This window comes from Otolemur garnettii, unplaced genomic scaffold (assembly GCF_000181295.1).
Source record: "Otolemur garnettii isolate 467f Iridium unplaced genomic scaffold, OtoGar3 scaffold00002, whole genome shotgun sequence".
NCBI classification, from domain to species: domain Eukaryota; kingdom Metazoa; phylum Chordata; class Mammalia; order Primates; family Galagidae; genus Otolemur; species Otolemur garnettii.
Genome location: NW_003852397.1, coordinates 11,999,905 through 12,012,598, shown reverse-complemented (window position 1 = coordinate 12,012,598; position 12,694 = coordinate 11,999,905). Strand labels below are relative to the sequence as shown.

General features: G+C 39.4%; 1 protein-coding gene across 1 annotated transcript in view; it reads left to right on the top strand.

Moving 5' to 3' along the window:
- FRK (fyn related Src family tyrosine kinase) overlaps positions 1 to 12,694 on the top strand; it is a 100,931-nt gene that overhangs the window by 43,855 nt on the left and 44,382 nt on the right. The window contains exon 2 of the mRNA XM_003781604.3: positions 3,389 to 3,510. Coding sequence (XP_003781652.1) covers positions 3,389 to 3,510 — 122 coding nt within the window. The remainder of the gene's footprint in view (positions 1 to 3,388; positions 3,511 to 12,694) is intronic.

Here is a 12,694-nt window from a genome sequence, read left to right as displayed (position 1 = left end):
AAAACCAATATAATAGGGTATTTATTCTTGAGGAGAATGAGATATAGGATATATAATTGTAAGTCTGAAGCCTTTGATTTGCCAGATAAATTTCACTTCTTATAAAGGTTTACTTATTTATATTTTGATCAAACATATTAATGTTGATACACCAACAACTGTCGATGTTGTTTGAGTCAGGAAATGTTTGATGTCCATGCAGTCAGGAAAATACAGTTCATCAGTGCATTTGATCCACGTTGCTTTTTTGCTTGAAATATTTGTGTGCAAAATTTTTGCCATTTTTTGAAATGGACTTAAACACATGCCTAAGTACTTTAACCACAAGCTTTTATTAATGGTACATGTATCCATAAAGCTATGTGTAGTTTTTAAAAATGCATTTGTGCAAATTTCATACAAATCCTGTTGCAATAGTATGAATAAATTTTTTTCAATTTTTTTTTGCCCTCAAGCTATTTATTAAGAGATGGTGTCTTTCTGTATTTCTTAGGGTGTAGTACAGTGGCTATTCACATGTACAATCATAGTGTACTACATCCTTAAACTCCTGGGCTCAAGGGATCCCCCTGCTTCAACCTCTGTAGCTGGAACTACAGGCCATGCCATTATGCCTGGCTATTGTTTTAATTTCTGTATGGTATTCTATTTCACAGCCACAACTACGTCTGTTTACCTATTCCCCTAGGATGGACATTTAGGTTGTTTCCAATTTTTCAACGTTAGAATTCTTCAGTGAATATCCCTGTAGCATATCTCCTTGGCACATAAGGCATTTAGTCAAGAAGCAAAATTGAATAGTATACCAATATTTGGCTTTACTAGATGGTGCCAAATTGCTCTCTGTGTTAGTGGTACCAAATTATATTGTCACTAGTTATGTAAGAGTTTGGTTTCTCATTTTCCATAACGTCTAAAAATGTGAGAGTTTTAATTTTGAAAAATGTGAAGTTGTATTTCATTGTAGTTTCTATATGTAATATTCTTAATATCCCTAACTGACAGCACACAGAAAGGCTGTGTTTCTTTCCATATTTTTGTTAATTATTTGGGTTTTCCTTTTCTGTGAATTTTCCAGTGATAGTCTATGCCAAATTTCTATCATCTTGTCTTTTCCTTATTGATTATAGGTCTTAATAGAATGTGAATACTAATCCTATTTTTTGGTTATATACCTTGAAAATATTTTCTTCAGGTCTGTAGCTTGTATTTCAATTTTATTTCATGGTAATCTAGTTGGTGCAAAAGTTTCTAATTGGGATGCAATAAGTATTGTCAATCCTTTCCCATTCAGGTTTATATGCCTTTCTTTTCTTGTCTTGCCTGAGAAAATTTCCTTATTACATGTCCTCAGAAAGTTTTAAAGTTTGTCTTTCACATTAGGTTTTAACCTCTGTGGCGTTGTTGTGTATGCTGTAAGTATCAATTTTTTTCCAGATGGGCCAGGTGTGGTGGCTCAGGCCTATGATCCTAGCATTCTGGGAGGCCGAGGCAGGTGGATTGCCTGAGCTCAGGAGTTTAAAAATAACCTCACGAAGAGGGAGACTCTGTCTCTACTAGAAAAATAGAAAAACCAGGCAGGCATTGTGGTAGGTGCCTGTAGTCCTAGCTACTCTGGAGACTGAGGCAAAAGGATTGTTCAAGCCTAAGAGTTTGAGGTTGCTGTGAGCTCTGATGACACCGTGGCACTCTACTCAAGGAGTCAGAATGAGACTCAATCTAAAAAAAAAAAAAAAATTCTACATAGGTTGTTAATAGTACCAGCATTATTTATTTAATCATCATCCTTTGATAACTAATTTGTATGTTTGAATCTATGAGTTTTTATTATGTTTTTGTATGTTATCTTGACTTATTTCTGCAATAGTAGAAAACATGCATTTCTATTTTTCTATGAATTAGTTACCTGACCACTTGAGAATGTTTCCATGCCTTCTATGCATTCAGCTGGATAAATAATGGTCTATGCACATTCGTTTGGTCTCTGGTACTGAATCAATGTAGCAGTCATTATTACGTCTACCAATTGTTTCCAGTTCTCTGCCTTCTGGGAAACGGTTGAATTTTGTTTTCTCTCCTCTTTGTGTTTAGGCATGGCCATACAACTTACTTGCCAATGGGTTCATTCCTAAGGAGAAGCTTTAAATAGAAGTTCTAGGAACCAGCCTATAATTTTCTATATTTTCTGATCATGGCTCAGCAATTATGGAAGTATGGATAGAAACTCCCTGAGTGAGAAAAACAGGCAGAGCCCTGAATGATCTTTAATAGACATGGAGCTGAATGAAACAATAACTCTCCCCTGTCTTAATCTACTAAGATATTTGTAGTTGTTCATTACTTTAAGATGACCTGGCATATCCTAGCAGATCTAATATGGTGGTATTTATGTAATAACTCAATAATTGGGAAGATGACAAGCAAACACCGTGTATTTGTTAGAAGATAATGTTTATCTGTCAAACTCTCTGTTTTTTCAATTCCTTCCCCTCAACCTCCTTCCAACTGCATCAGTTTTGGTGTGCTCGTTTTCTCCAAAACTCATGACCTGTTGATCAATTTTGAGTTAACTTTTAATAGCCTGTGTTTCATTTCCTTCAAGCCTGTTTTTCCTCTCTCGGGGCACTTAGTTTATCAATGATGATGCCTGAAAAGATCAATGTTTTACCTAAAATCTTTAATAGTGATGACCATCTTTATGGCCTTATTTTGCTGAGAGGTCACTTGTGAAAAGCAGGTGTTCTCAGCGTCTGGTTTCTACCATTTTGATGCACATTTTAGACTGACTCTGATATTAAGGATCTGTGATTCTTTGTTGGGGCTGATCACATTCACAAACTTTTGTGTTTAGTATCTGATTTCTGGAATGGTAAGGATGAGAGGAAAACGACAAGATGTGGAGGTGGCACTTGGTGCCATTGGAGGTGCCAATGTAAAAATGCATGTGTGTAAACTTCATATAAATGCTCTTGCAATGGTATATATAATTTTTTTGTACCTGAACTATTTATTTCTTTATTTAGAGATGGTGTCATGGACACTGTCCTGGAATGTAGCAGCCTTAAATGGAAGGCCTACACTAGGGCTCTGGATTTGTAGGACAGCAGAAGGCATAGGGTCTCTCAAACAGAATGCAGGGTGAGAAGGGGCATAGCAGTTGGCATCAGTGAGATTCCTGCTTTGCAATTTTTGCTTTAAATGAATTCTGGTGTGGATTACAGACATCCTGAAAAGTCATCTCAAGTGTCAGAAGCTACCATTACATTTGCAATAATTTCACTAAAGAACATTAAGCTTTTTTGATGTTAAAATATTATCTTGCTAAGCTTCTTGTTCCTAAAAAAATGACTGTTGATTGGTTAACTGAAGTTTACATATCTCTTTTTAGGTGGTTCTTTGGAGCAATCAAAAGAACAGATGCAGAAAAACAACTATTATATTCAGAAAATCAGACGGGTGCCTTTCTAGTCAGAGAGAGTGAGAGCCAGAAAGGAGACTTCTCTCTTTCAGGTATGGGTCTTGCTTTGTGTGATTCAAGTATGAGTTTCAGAGTCTGTAGTTACGAGCTTGTGAATATGAACGTGACAATTTTACATTTACCTATTTCTTATCTTTAGCAATCGCACCAATGTTCCATCTATTGAATTACTTAAGAGTAATATAAAAACCAGCAGAAAAAATATTATCTATGGCTAGGGGTCTCTATAAGCAGTCTTACACACATGTACTATGCATATGAAGTAGAATACACGTGGGTATGGGTACATTTCTCACTTGTGCATTATCTAGGATCCTTTTAGGAAAATAAGCAAGAAGCAAAACTACACCGTTCCAAAATTGGTCTTCTCCCAATATAACATTTTTTCTTAACGCATTTCACTTGTCTTTGCCTAGTAAACAGAAAGTGAATTGAAACGCTTAATGCCCATGCATTTAAGTAAACCCATAACACGTACAATTTGGTCAAGGAAATTTTTTATGTAAGCATTGAGTACATGTTTACATGGCCCTAGGGAAAAGGAAGCACAGTGGACCTGAGAAATATCTTTTAAGAGTTACAGTTTGAGGGGATAGAAGGGTTAGGTGAAAACCTTCCTCACTGGTATAGCGAACACAGTCTGGGTTACAGGCACACTTGCCCCAAGCATATTAAAATTGATACATATAACCAAAAACACTGCATCCTGTAATATTTTGAAATAAAAAAAAAGTGTTATAGATACCTACATGTAATGTTTGCCTTTGCTTTAAAAAAAAAATCTGTGTTTTTAGATATGCATTGCCATGCTGCAGAAGGTCTTTTCTTAAAGACTCTACACTTGTTTATTTCTGTATGTGAGACTTTTTCTGTGACTGCTGTGTTCTGATCTCTGTTTTGTCCAGCTGGTCATTTGTATTATTATCTCTTTTCAGTATGTATTGTTTCTCCAACTAGATGCAAACCTTACAGGGGAATAGACTGTGCTTCTCTTTTTTCCTGTTGCCCTGAAATAAATGCTTATTAAACACCACGCCCACTACCCGCCTCTCTGGGCTGGAAGTCAGGGAGGCTTCCACAGTGGCACCTAGAGGCAGGCCCTGGGCGCACACATACTGGGAACTTTATCTGACCTACAGTGTAGCCAGGCTTTGTGTACTTGGTACTCATCATTTTCCTGCAAAGCTGGTGGTCCCACATATCGGGTAAGGCGGATTGGAGCTGACACAGTCAAAGGCAGGTTTTACAGAGGGGCCATACTTCAGTTTCTGCCCATTCTGGCACTGAGTTAATTTTGTTTTCCAGAATTGTGTGCGTTCAGCATCACTACTACCTAGTTCCATGGATTAGAGTAGACAACGCTGTCACCATTCTCAAAATGTGCCTAAGTATGATGTGTCTGTGACCTTTCCCATGTTGCTTCTGTACTCAGGCTGAAAATAGAAGTATTGAATGACTGATATGGGAAAAGTATTAGCCATTCAGAACGAATGCCCCACTAACCTGGGACTTCACACCAATGAACCTCTGTATGCACTCAGATCACAAGTGAATATTTCATATGGTAACTTTTTTCTGATTATGAAAGAAATATAAAAACTTTTATATAAACAGAATAGCTTAAAGAATAATCATCTATCCTCAAGAACAATGTCTATCAAAAGAATAATCATCTAGATTAGAATATCACTCTCTGAAGGTGTATTTTAAATATTGGAATACATTTCCTATGAGGCTTTTCAAAAATTCTTGACTTATAAGTATATTAACTTACACACATATACATGCAAACTCACATCCCCATACACAGAAAACAAAACTGAGATAATCTTGCGAATAATGAAATACATGTGTGTATATACATGTATAATACATATGTGTGTGTGGATATACATATTAATAGGTATGCATACACATAGTATCTGGGTATATGCACATATGTGTGTGTAATAGGAATGACGATTCTATTCTTTATTTCTTTTCTTTTTTTTTGAGACAGAGTCTCACTATGTTGCCCTGGGTAGAGTGCTATGGTGTCACAGCTCACAGCAACCTCTAACTCTTGGACTTTAGCGATTCTCTTGCCTCAGCCTCCCAAGTGGCTGGGACTATAGGCGCTCATCACAAGGCCCGGCTGTTTTTTTGTTGTACTTGTCATTGTCATCCAGCAGGCCTGGGCCAGGTTCGAACCCGCCAGCCTGGGTGTATATGGCTGGCGTCCCACCCACTGAGCTACAGGCCCAGCCTCTATTCTTTATTTCTATCTTGCAATATCTTATGAAAATTTTTGTGTATCCTTTAACATGTTTCCCCACTATTATTTTTAGAAGTCACATAACTTTCTATTGTTTCAATGTATCATCATTTATTCAACCTATTTAATATTTTGTGTATTTTCATTATTTTGCTATTATAAAATAAGGTATAGTAGACATGCTTGAAGATAAATATTTGAATATTTGAAGATTTCCGTGAGCAAATTGTATTCAGAGGAAGAAAACTGAATCTTTCTGAAATCTCTATGCTTAATAAAAAGAGCTGTAAGAAAAGTCCTTTTTAAAATTCATCCATGTTTGTTTATTTGACTTTGGCAATATTTATATATCAAATTAAGTGGCAGTTATTTAGCCAAAAGCTAGATTAAATGTTTTGATTAATAGATATAGAGGAATGGTATTTCCATGAAGAAAACAAACTACAAGTAGAATTACCCAAGTCACATCTTTGAATAATGTCTAGGCTACAGTGACTTTTTGGAATACTCTCTAAGTAGGATATTATGGAACAAAACAGCTTTGCAGGCTTAGAACAAAATTACAAGGATATTGGCTGATATGTGCTATGAATACTCTGGTGCTTGCTTAGGGATTTAGGAAGCTTTGTAGGCTTTATGTAGAGACTAGCATACCATTATAGATTCTTTTTCAATGAAGTCAAACAATTTAGAGTCTTTGAAACAAATTATCTGATTGCTGTGTATTCACGGGGGGACAAAGTGAGTGCTGACCATTATGTTCTACTGAAAGGAAAATTTTTCTTATTAGCTAGAGGGAAGGCCGGCTACACATATACAGAAGAAAAATGGAAAGAAAAAGGTCTTCCATATATCCACATTAAAACAAACAAATAACCCAATTGCTGACGGTTGATTATCACTAAGCATCTTCAGATGCACCTCTCATAGATTTATTTCTTAGCACAGTCATCTCCTTAATCAGTCAGGATTGATGGTCTTCTATTTTGCTGACTGCTGTGCTGCTAGAGGAAGGTGCATAATACCCTCTTTCCATCTCTGTCTTTCCCATATGAGTTTTCCTTAGAAGTATTGTCTTTATTCCTTGGGCAGCCATGGCTCGCAGCTGTCAGAGAAGAGCTTCAGGAAGGAGCATGATTTATTGATGCTGGGGTGGGCTCTGAGAAGCTGCAGCCCCAGGTTCGGGTGGGTGCTAATTGGGTTGTTGTGATCCTGGCTTGCATGGCTGTCTGCTCTTGTGAGGTCTGAGTAGATCCGAGAAGAGAGTTAGGGCCGTGACACCTCTCATAATGGCAAGACACTAATTATCTGTGAATTACAGCAGTGCTTTTGGATATTACATATTACATGTGGTAGCCAGAGAATCTGTCTTCATTAGATGCTTGACAGGTAGTTTTAGTGGCCCTGCAGTTTATTTGTCATTGATAGTGAATTGTTTTTCTGATGAAAAATATCAGATTCTGACTGCATGTCAACTGGTTTGGTCCTTTCTTGACTTCAGTCCATTCCTTCAAAGGAAATGACTATTGTTATTGCTGTTAATATTAATTTGATGTTTGGTGCTCCACAAACATGTGTATTATTGTTTAAAGTAGACTTTAGGGAAAGAAAATGTACTGTGGGCACTAAATTTGAGCTGCAGATGAGTTTTTCAATACGGAATATTGTGGTGTTATTCCAGGCAACTCTGCCTATGTAAAAACCTGCAGAGCAGTAAGCTTCCGGATTCATTTTCTTGTTGTTTTTTTTTTTTAAGACACAGTCTCACCATGTTGCCCTTGGTAGAGAGCCTTGGTGTCACCTCACAGCCACCTCAACTCTTGGGCTTAAGTGATTCTCTTGCCTCAGCCTCCCAAGTAGCTGGGACTACAGATACCCACCACAATGCCTGGCTATGTTTTGGTTGCAGTTGTCATTGTTGTTTGGCAGGCTCGGGCAGGGTTCGAACCCGTCAGCCTGGGTGTATGTGGCCGGCGCCCTACCCACTGAGCTATACATGTCGAACCCAGATTCATTTTCAGTGAAACCTTTTCAAGAGCAAATAATTACAGATTGGAGATAGCTGAAAAATGACTACAAGGAAGGCATATGGTAAAAGAGCCCATCAGTAACATTCAGAGTGATGCATCTAGGACAGTGGTTCTCAACCTTCCTAATGTCAAAATGTATTTTCATTGTTACAAAGGGGTCGCCACCCACAGGTTGAGAACCGCTCATCTAGGACCTGACGTTATTTAAGCATACATTTGTTTATTTCTTCAGCAAACATTCAGCATGCCTACTATGTGCCCGACCCTCTGCCAGGTGAAGGACATCCAGGACTAGCAAGGCACGGTCCCTGAACTCAGTCGAGGGAAGACTCATAATACAGTTGTTTTGTTGTGAGACAAGGGAGGGCAGGGGCCCTGGTCTCTGAGGGGAAGTCAGGGAAAGTTTCGCCAGGAGGGAACATTTGTGTTGTATAAAAATTTCTATTGCAAGATGGCTGTGGGAGACTGATTATATCTGGTAAATACACGTGCACAGGGTTGTGTTTCTGGTGGTTCGTGGAGTGGTGGGAAGGGTAGAGGACCGTGCAGCTGTGTGTATGTGCACGTGTGTGTTTGTCTGTGTGTGTGTGTGGAGGGGGAGCGTGTGTGGTTGGAGCCAGCCCGAGCAGAACCCTGCATATCCTCATATCATGCTGGGGAATTCGGACCTTATTCTACATAGAACAATATTAAGCAGGAAGAGATGGGTCTGATCTGTATGTTGGTCACCTTGGCTGTGGAGAATGTTTGAGACGCTTGTGGCAACAGTCTGGGGGGAAGTGAGGGAAGCAACACTGGCATCACCCACTGCTGTTGGACAGCGCAGTTCAAGACGGCCTGGGTCTTCATGCTCTGCCGAAAGGTGTGACCAGATTTAAGCTCAGCTGGCCCCACTGTCATCACTGCAGCAGAGGGTGTCCCCAGGGGCCACAGGGCTCCTCTGTTGCATTTTTTTTTTTTTTTTTTTTGAGAAAAAGTCTCACTCTGTAGCCCTCGGTAGCTCTGGGTAGAGTGCCATGGCATTCTAGCTCACAGCAAACTCAAACTCCTGGGCTCAAGTGATCCTCTTACCTCAGTCTCCCGAGTAGCTGAGACTGCAGGCACCTGCCACAATGCCTGACTAGAGATTTGCTTCTGCTCGGGCTGGTCTTGAACTCCTGAGCATAAGCAATCCAACCACCTTGGTCTCTCAGAGTGCTAGGATTTTAGCTGTGAGCCAGGGTGTCCCACTATTGCTCTCTTTTTTTATGGGTAAGTGTGGGAGAGGCCTTAGGACAAGGGATGAAATGATTTCTGGGGTGCTAAGCAGTCTGGGTTCAGGAGTTAGCGCTTTGCTGGTTGTTTGGACAGCCCAGCACCACAGGCTTCAGGCTCTAGGAAATTGCAGCTTCTTGTGCTCAAAAGAGGAAATCATAGGGCCCAGGGGGAGTTGAGTTCAGGTGCAGCCCCTTGTCTGGGGGAGATGTGCGGGACAGGCTCAGTGGGCCCTTCCCCCTGCAATCCAGAAAGAGCCCCCAGGCGTCTTTTCTACACAGTCCTCTTGTCTCTACAGATGCTGGCCTGAACCAGGACAGAATTACAGGAAGTGGAGGGGAGGGAATAGATGTGAGAAATATCTAGAAGACCGAACGGACAGGAATTGATGGCTAATCAGAAATGGGGTAAAATACGGGGGAATAAGAATGTAGGATGGAGCTTTCTGACCTCAGGAATTGGGGCATAGTGGTGGCTTTAGACAGATGAGGGACATAGGAGATGACTTACCGGGAGAAGGGAGAGGGAACCAGGGGGCTGAAGAGTGCGTGTGGGAAGACTGAAGGGAGGAGTCAGACCTTCATGGACGTACATTAATAGTAAGAATGATTTTATACGTTTAAAACTAATATTCAATTAGTATTTGTTAATAGATTGAAAATATTATTAGGAATAAGAAACTGAGTTCAGTGGTTCTCAACCTTCCTAATGCCGTGACTCTTTAATACAGTTCCTCATGTTGACCCTTCAATACAGTTCTTCATGTTTGGGGTGACCTCCAAACGTAAAATTATTATTATTTTCGTTGCTACTTCAGGTGTTGCTACTTCATACCTGAAATATATGTTTTCTGACCCCTGAGAAAGGCTCATTCAACCCCCAAAGGGGTCACGATCCAGTTAAGAACTGCTAGTCTAGTCAAAGGGATACAATTCTGCAGAATTGATTCAGACCCATTTTGCTGGCTTTGAGCACAAAGTACAAGATCCTGTCACTTTAATATTTCTGCAGCCTGGCGTGTTGTTTGTCCCCCTCCCCTCACAGCCCCAGTGCAGCAGCTGCATGGAGGCCTTGAAGCCCCTCTCTGCCAGGGCAAGGCTGTGTGCCCTGGAGGAATGGTTTTTGGGAGTTAAGAATATAAATTATTCATATTTGCCCAACTCAGGATGACTTGCTCCAGACCAGATAAGGAGAAGAAAGATCTCTTTTCTTCTGTCACCTTGATTGAGCCAGAGGAGTCTATCTGTTTAGACACAAGGCTGTCAGAGCATTAAAATATCACATCTGTGGCGTGTGACTGTGGGTCAGCTAGGATTTGGTCCTTGAGTGGGTCTCTGATTGGCTTCCTTATCAAGACTTTGTTTACATTAAGACCATTATACTTTGAAGCAGTAAAAGGCGGCAACAAGTCAATCCATACAATTAACATAATCAGCTGTAGAGTTAGAGTAGTTAGGAGGAGTACAAGCACAGCAAGAACCTTGATGAGATCGTTTGCTTTGCTTTCATGAGGTTTATGACTGTGACACTGATGTATGAAATAAACACAGAGCCAGGCTGACACTCGGGGCGGCATACTGGAGTCTCATGAGGAAGTGATGCTGCCTCCTGAGCCCTGCTGCTCTTAAAACGCTCTTTGTCTGTGACTATTATTTCTCTATATTAATATTCTATAACTCCTATTAATAATTTTCTGGTCTCCTCACACCACCAGGCCACTAGGAAATAAACCCATCAGTGTCGAGGCTTGTCCCCAACAGGGGAAATAACCTCAGAGGTGTTGGGAGACCTCGTGGATGGACATCAAGTAGCTGTGGGGTTTTTTAAAATTTGTTTTCATTTTGATTTTTTACTCGTTTCTACTGATTTTGAGCAGAGTATTTTCCCTGATAAAATTTCATGACATTGAACATGTAGGTCTCACAAAATATGTGGGCCTTTTGTAATAACCGTTTGTGGTTCCTGTGAAGTACCTTCTTGAGAATATAAGATTGGCCTCTCTAGTGACATAATTTAATTTTAAAATAAATATGCTAGAATTTTCAGAACTGAGTAATTGATTACCTTCAAAGTAATCGATTACTGTTGCTCAAAGGAATACAGAAATGGTAGAAGTGTCTTTACAGAAAAAATAGTATGTGTTTAGTCCGGGCAGCTTTGATACTTGAAAGTGGGCAGAATTCTCAGCCCAACTTTCTAAATAATGTGGATGATGTAACTCGAGTGATAACGTGAACTTAGAACTTTGTAAATATTTCTGCATCCTTTGTACATCAATTATAAAGGCAATTCAGAAAGAAATGAGAACAGCAGCACTTCCCTAGGAAAAATATGTCTCCTCTCACGCTGACCTTGTGTGGATCCTTCATGTTGAATGTACATCTTCAAAGATTCATTTATATTTATGAGTGACTCCGTCACTGTAGGTAAAAATGTGCTTCTCCAACTAGAATTTAAACTACTTGAGCAGAAGAAAGTGTTTTCATTGATTCTGTTTCATGCTGCTTCTCTATCTCTATAATGTCCAGGATAGTTTTGTGAAAACACAGACGCTCACCTCTATTTGCTGTCGTCTGCAGGGAGCAGAGATAAGCAAGGCCATCGCCACTGTCTTAAACCTCTGGTCTGGCCCACGTACGATCACAAATAATCCTCCTATCTTCTATGTTTCAGACTTATTTTAGAAAGACAATTTCACACCCTGACAGGTCAGTTTCTTTCCACGTACTAAGACGTTTGTAAAGGAGACAAAATTGGAAAAAGGTATCACTTGTTAGTGTGACCCTCTGTGTCTCGGCCAGACATGGAGTTCCAGACCCGAATCCACTCTCCACACACCACTCAGTCACCATTATTGCTGCCAAACTTTTGAGAGATGCTGCCTCATTCTGATCAGACTCTGTCCCACTGGCAAAGGCTCTAAATTCCCCTGAGCTATCTATTCACTCTTCATTTAAAATTAATGTGGACATTGTGGCCACAAACTAGAGTTTGTCAGTTATTCTATTACTATTAGCCATGAATGAAAATACAATCATATATCCCATGTTGGGGCAAGTATAATGACTGGAAAAAAATTGCTCCTTGAATTTACTATGTAATGAAACTTCTATGGATTCTGGGGGCATTTTGATATTAGTTACGGATGTTGTGCTTTTTAAAAAGTGCTCATGCTGCAAAAAGAAAATGTTATGTTAATAACTCCAGTATCTCATAGAAAATGTATTAAATTTTAAACATGTTGGTGCCATCTTAGAAAATGCCTTTTAATTAAAGTCATAATTTAGTTGTGTTCAGTTTAATTGCAAATATCATTGCCTATAATAGCAAGTGACTTTTTTTGTGAGTTATAGTATATGCTGCCTTTTCTTAATATTGCTACTGGTATGCTATATTTCAAATGTTTTAAATACTCTCTAAAGTTAAATTAACATTTTATTATGGAGTACATATATCTGCATTTATATCTGCACACGCATGCGTACAGGTAGGCAAGGTGCAGAGGTGAAGAACCTTTCTCTCTAGGATACTGGCTCATGAAGAAATCTTTCATTTATTTGAAAACCCATACCTAGTATTTTTAGGAGGCTTGTATTTTATTTTTTTCCTCTTCTTTTACTCGTCTTGAATTCCTTGTTCAAGTCCTTACCTAAGTCTTATTTTGTGTACCTTGTTTTG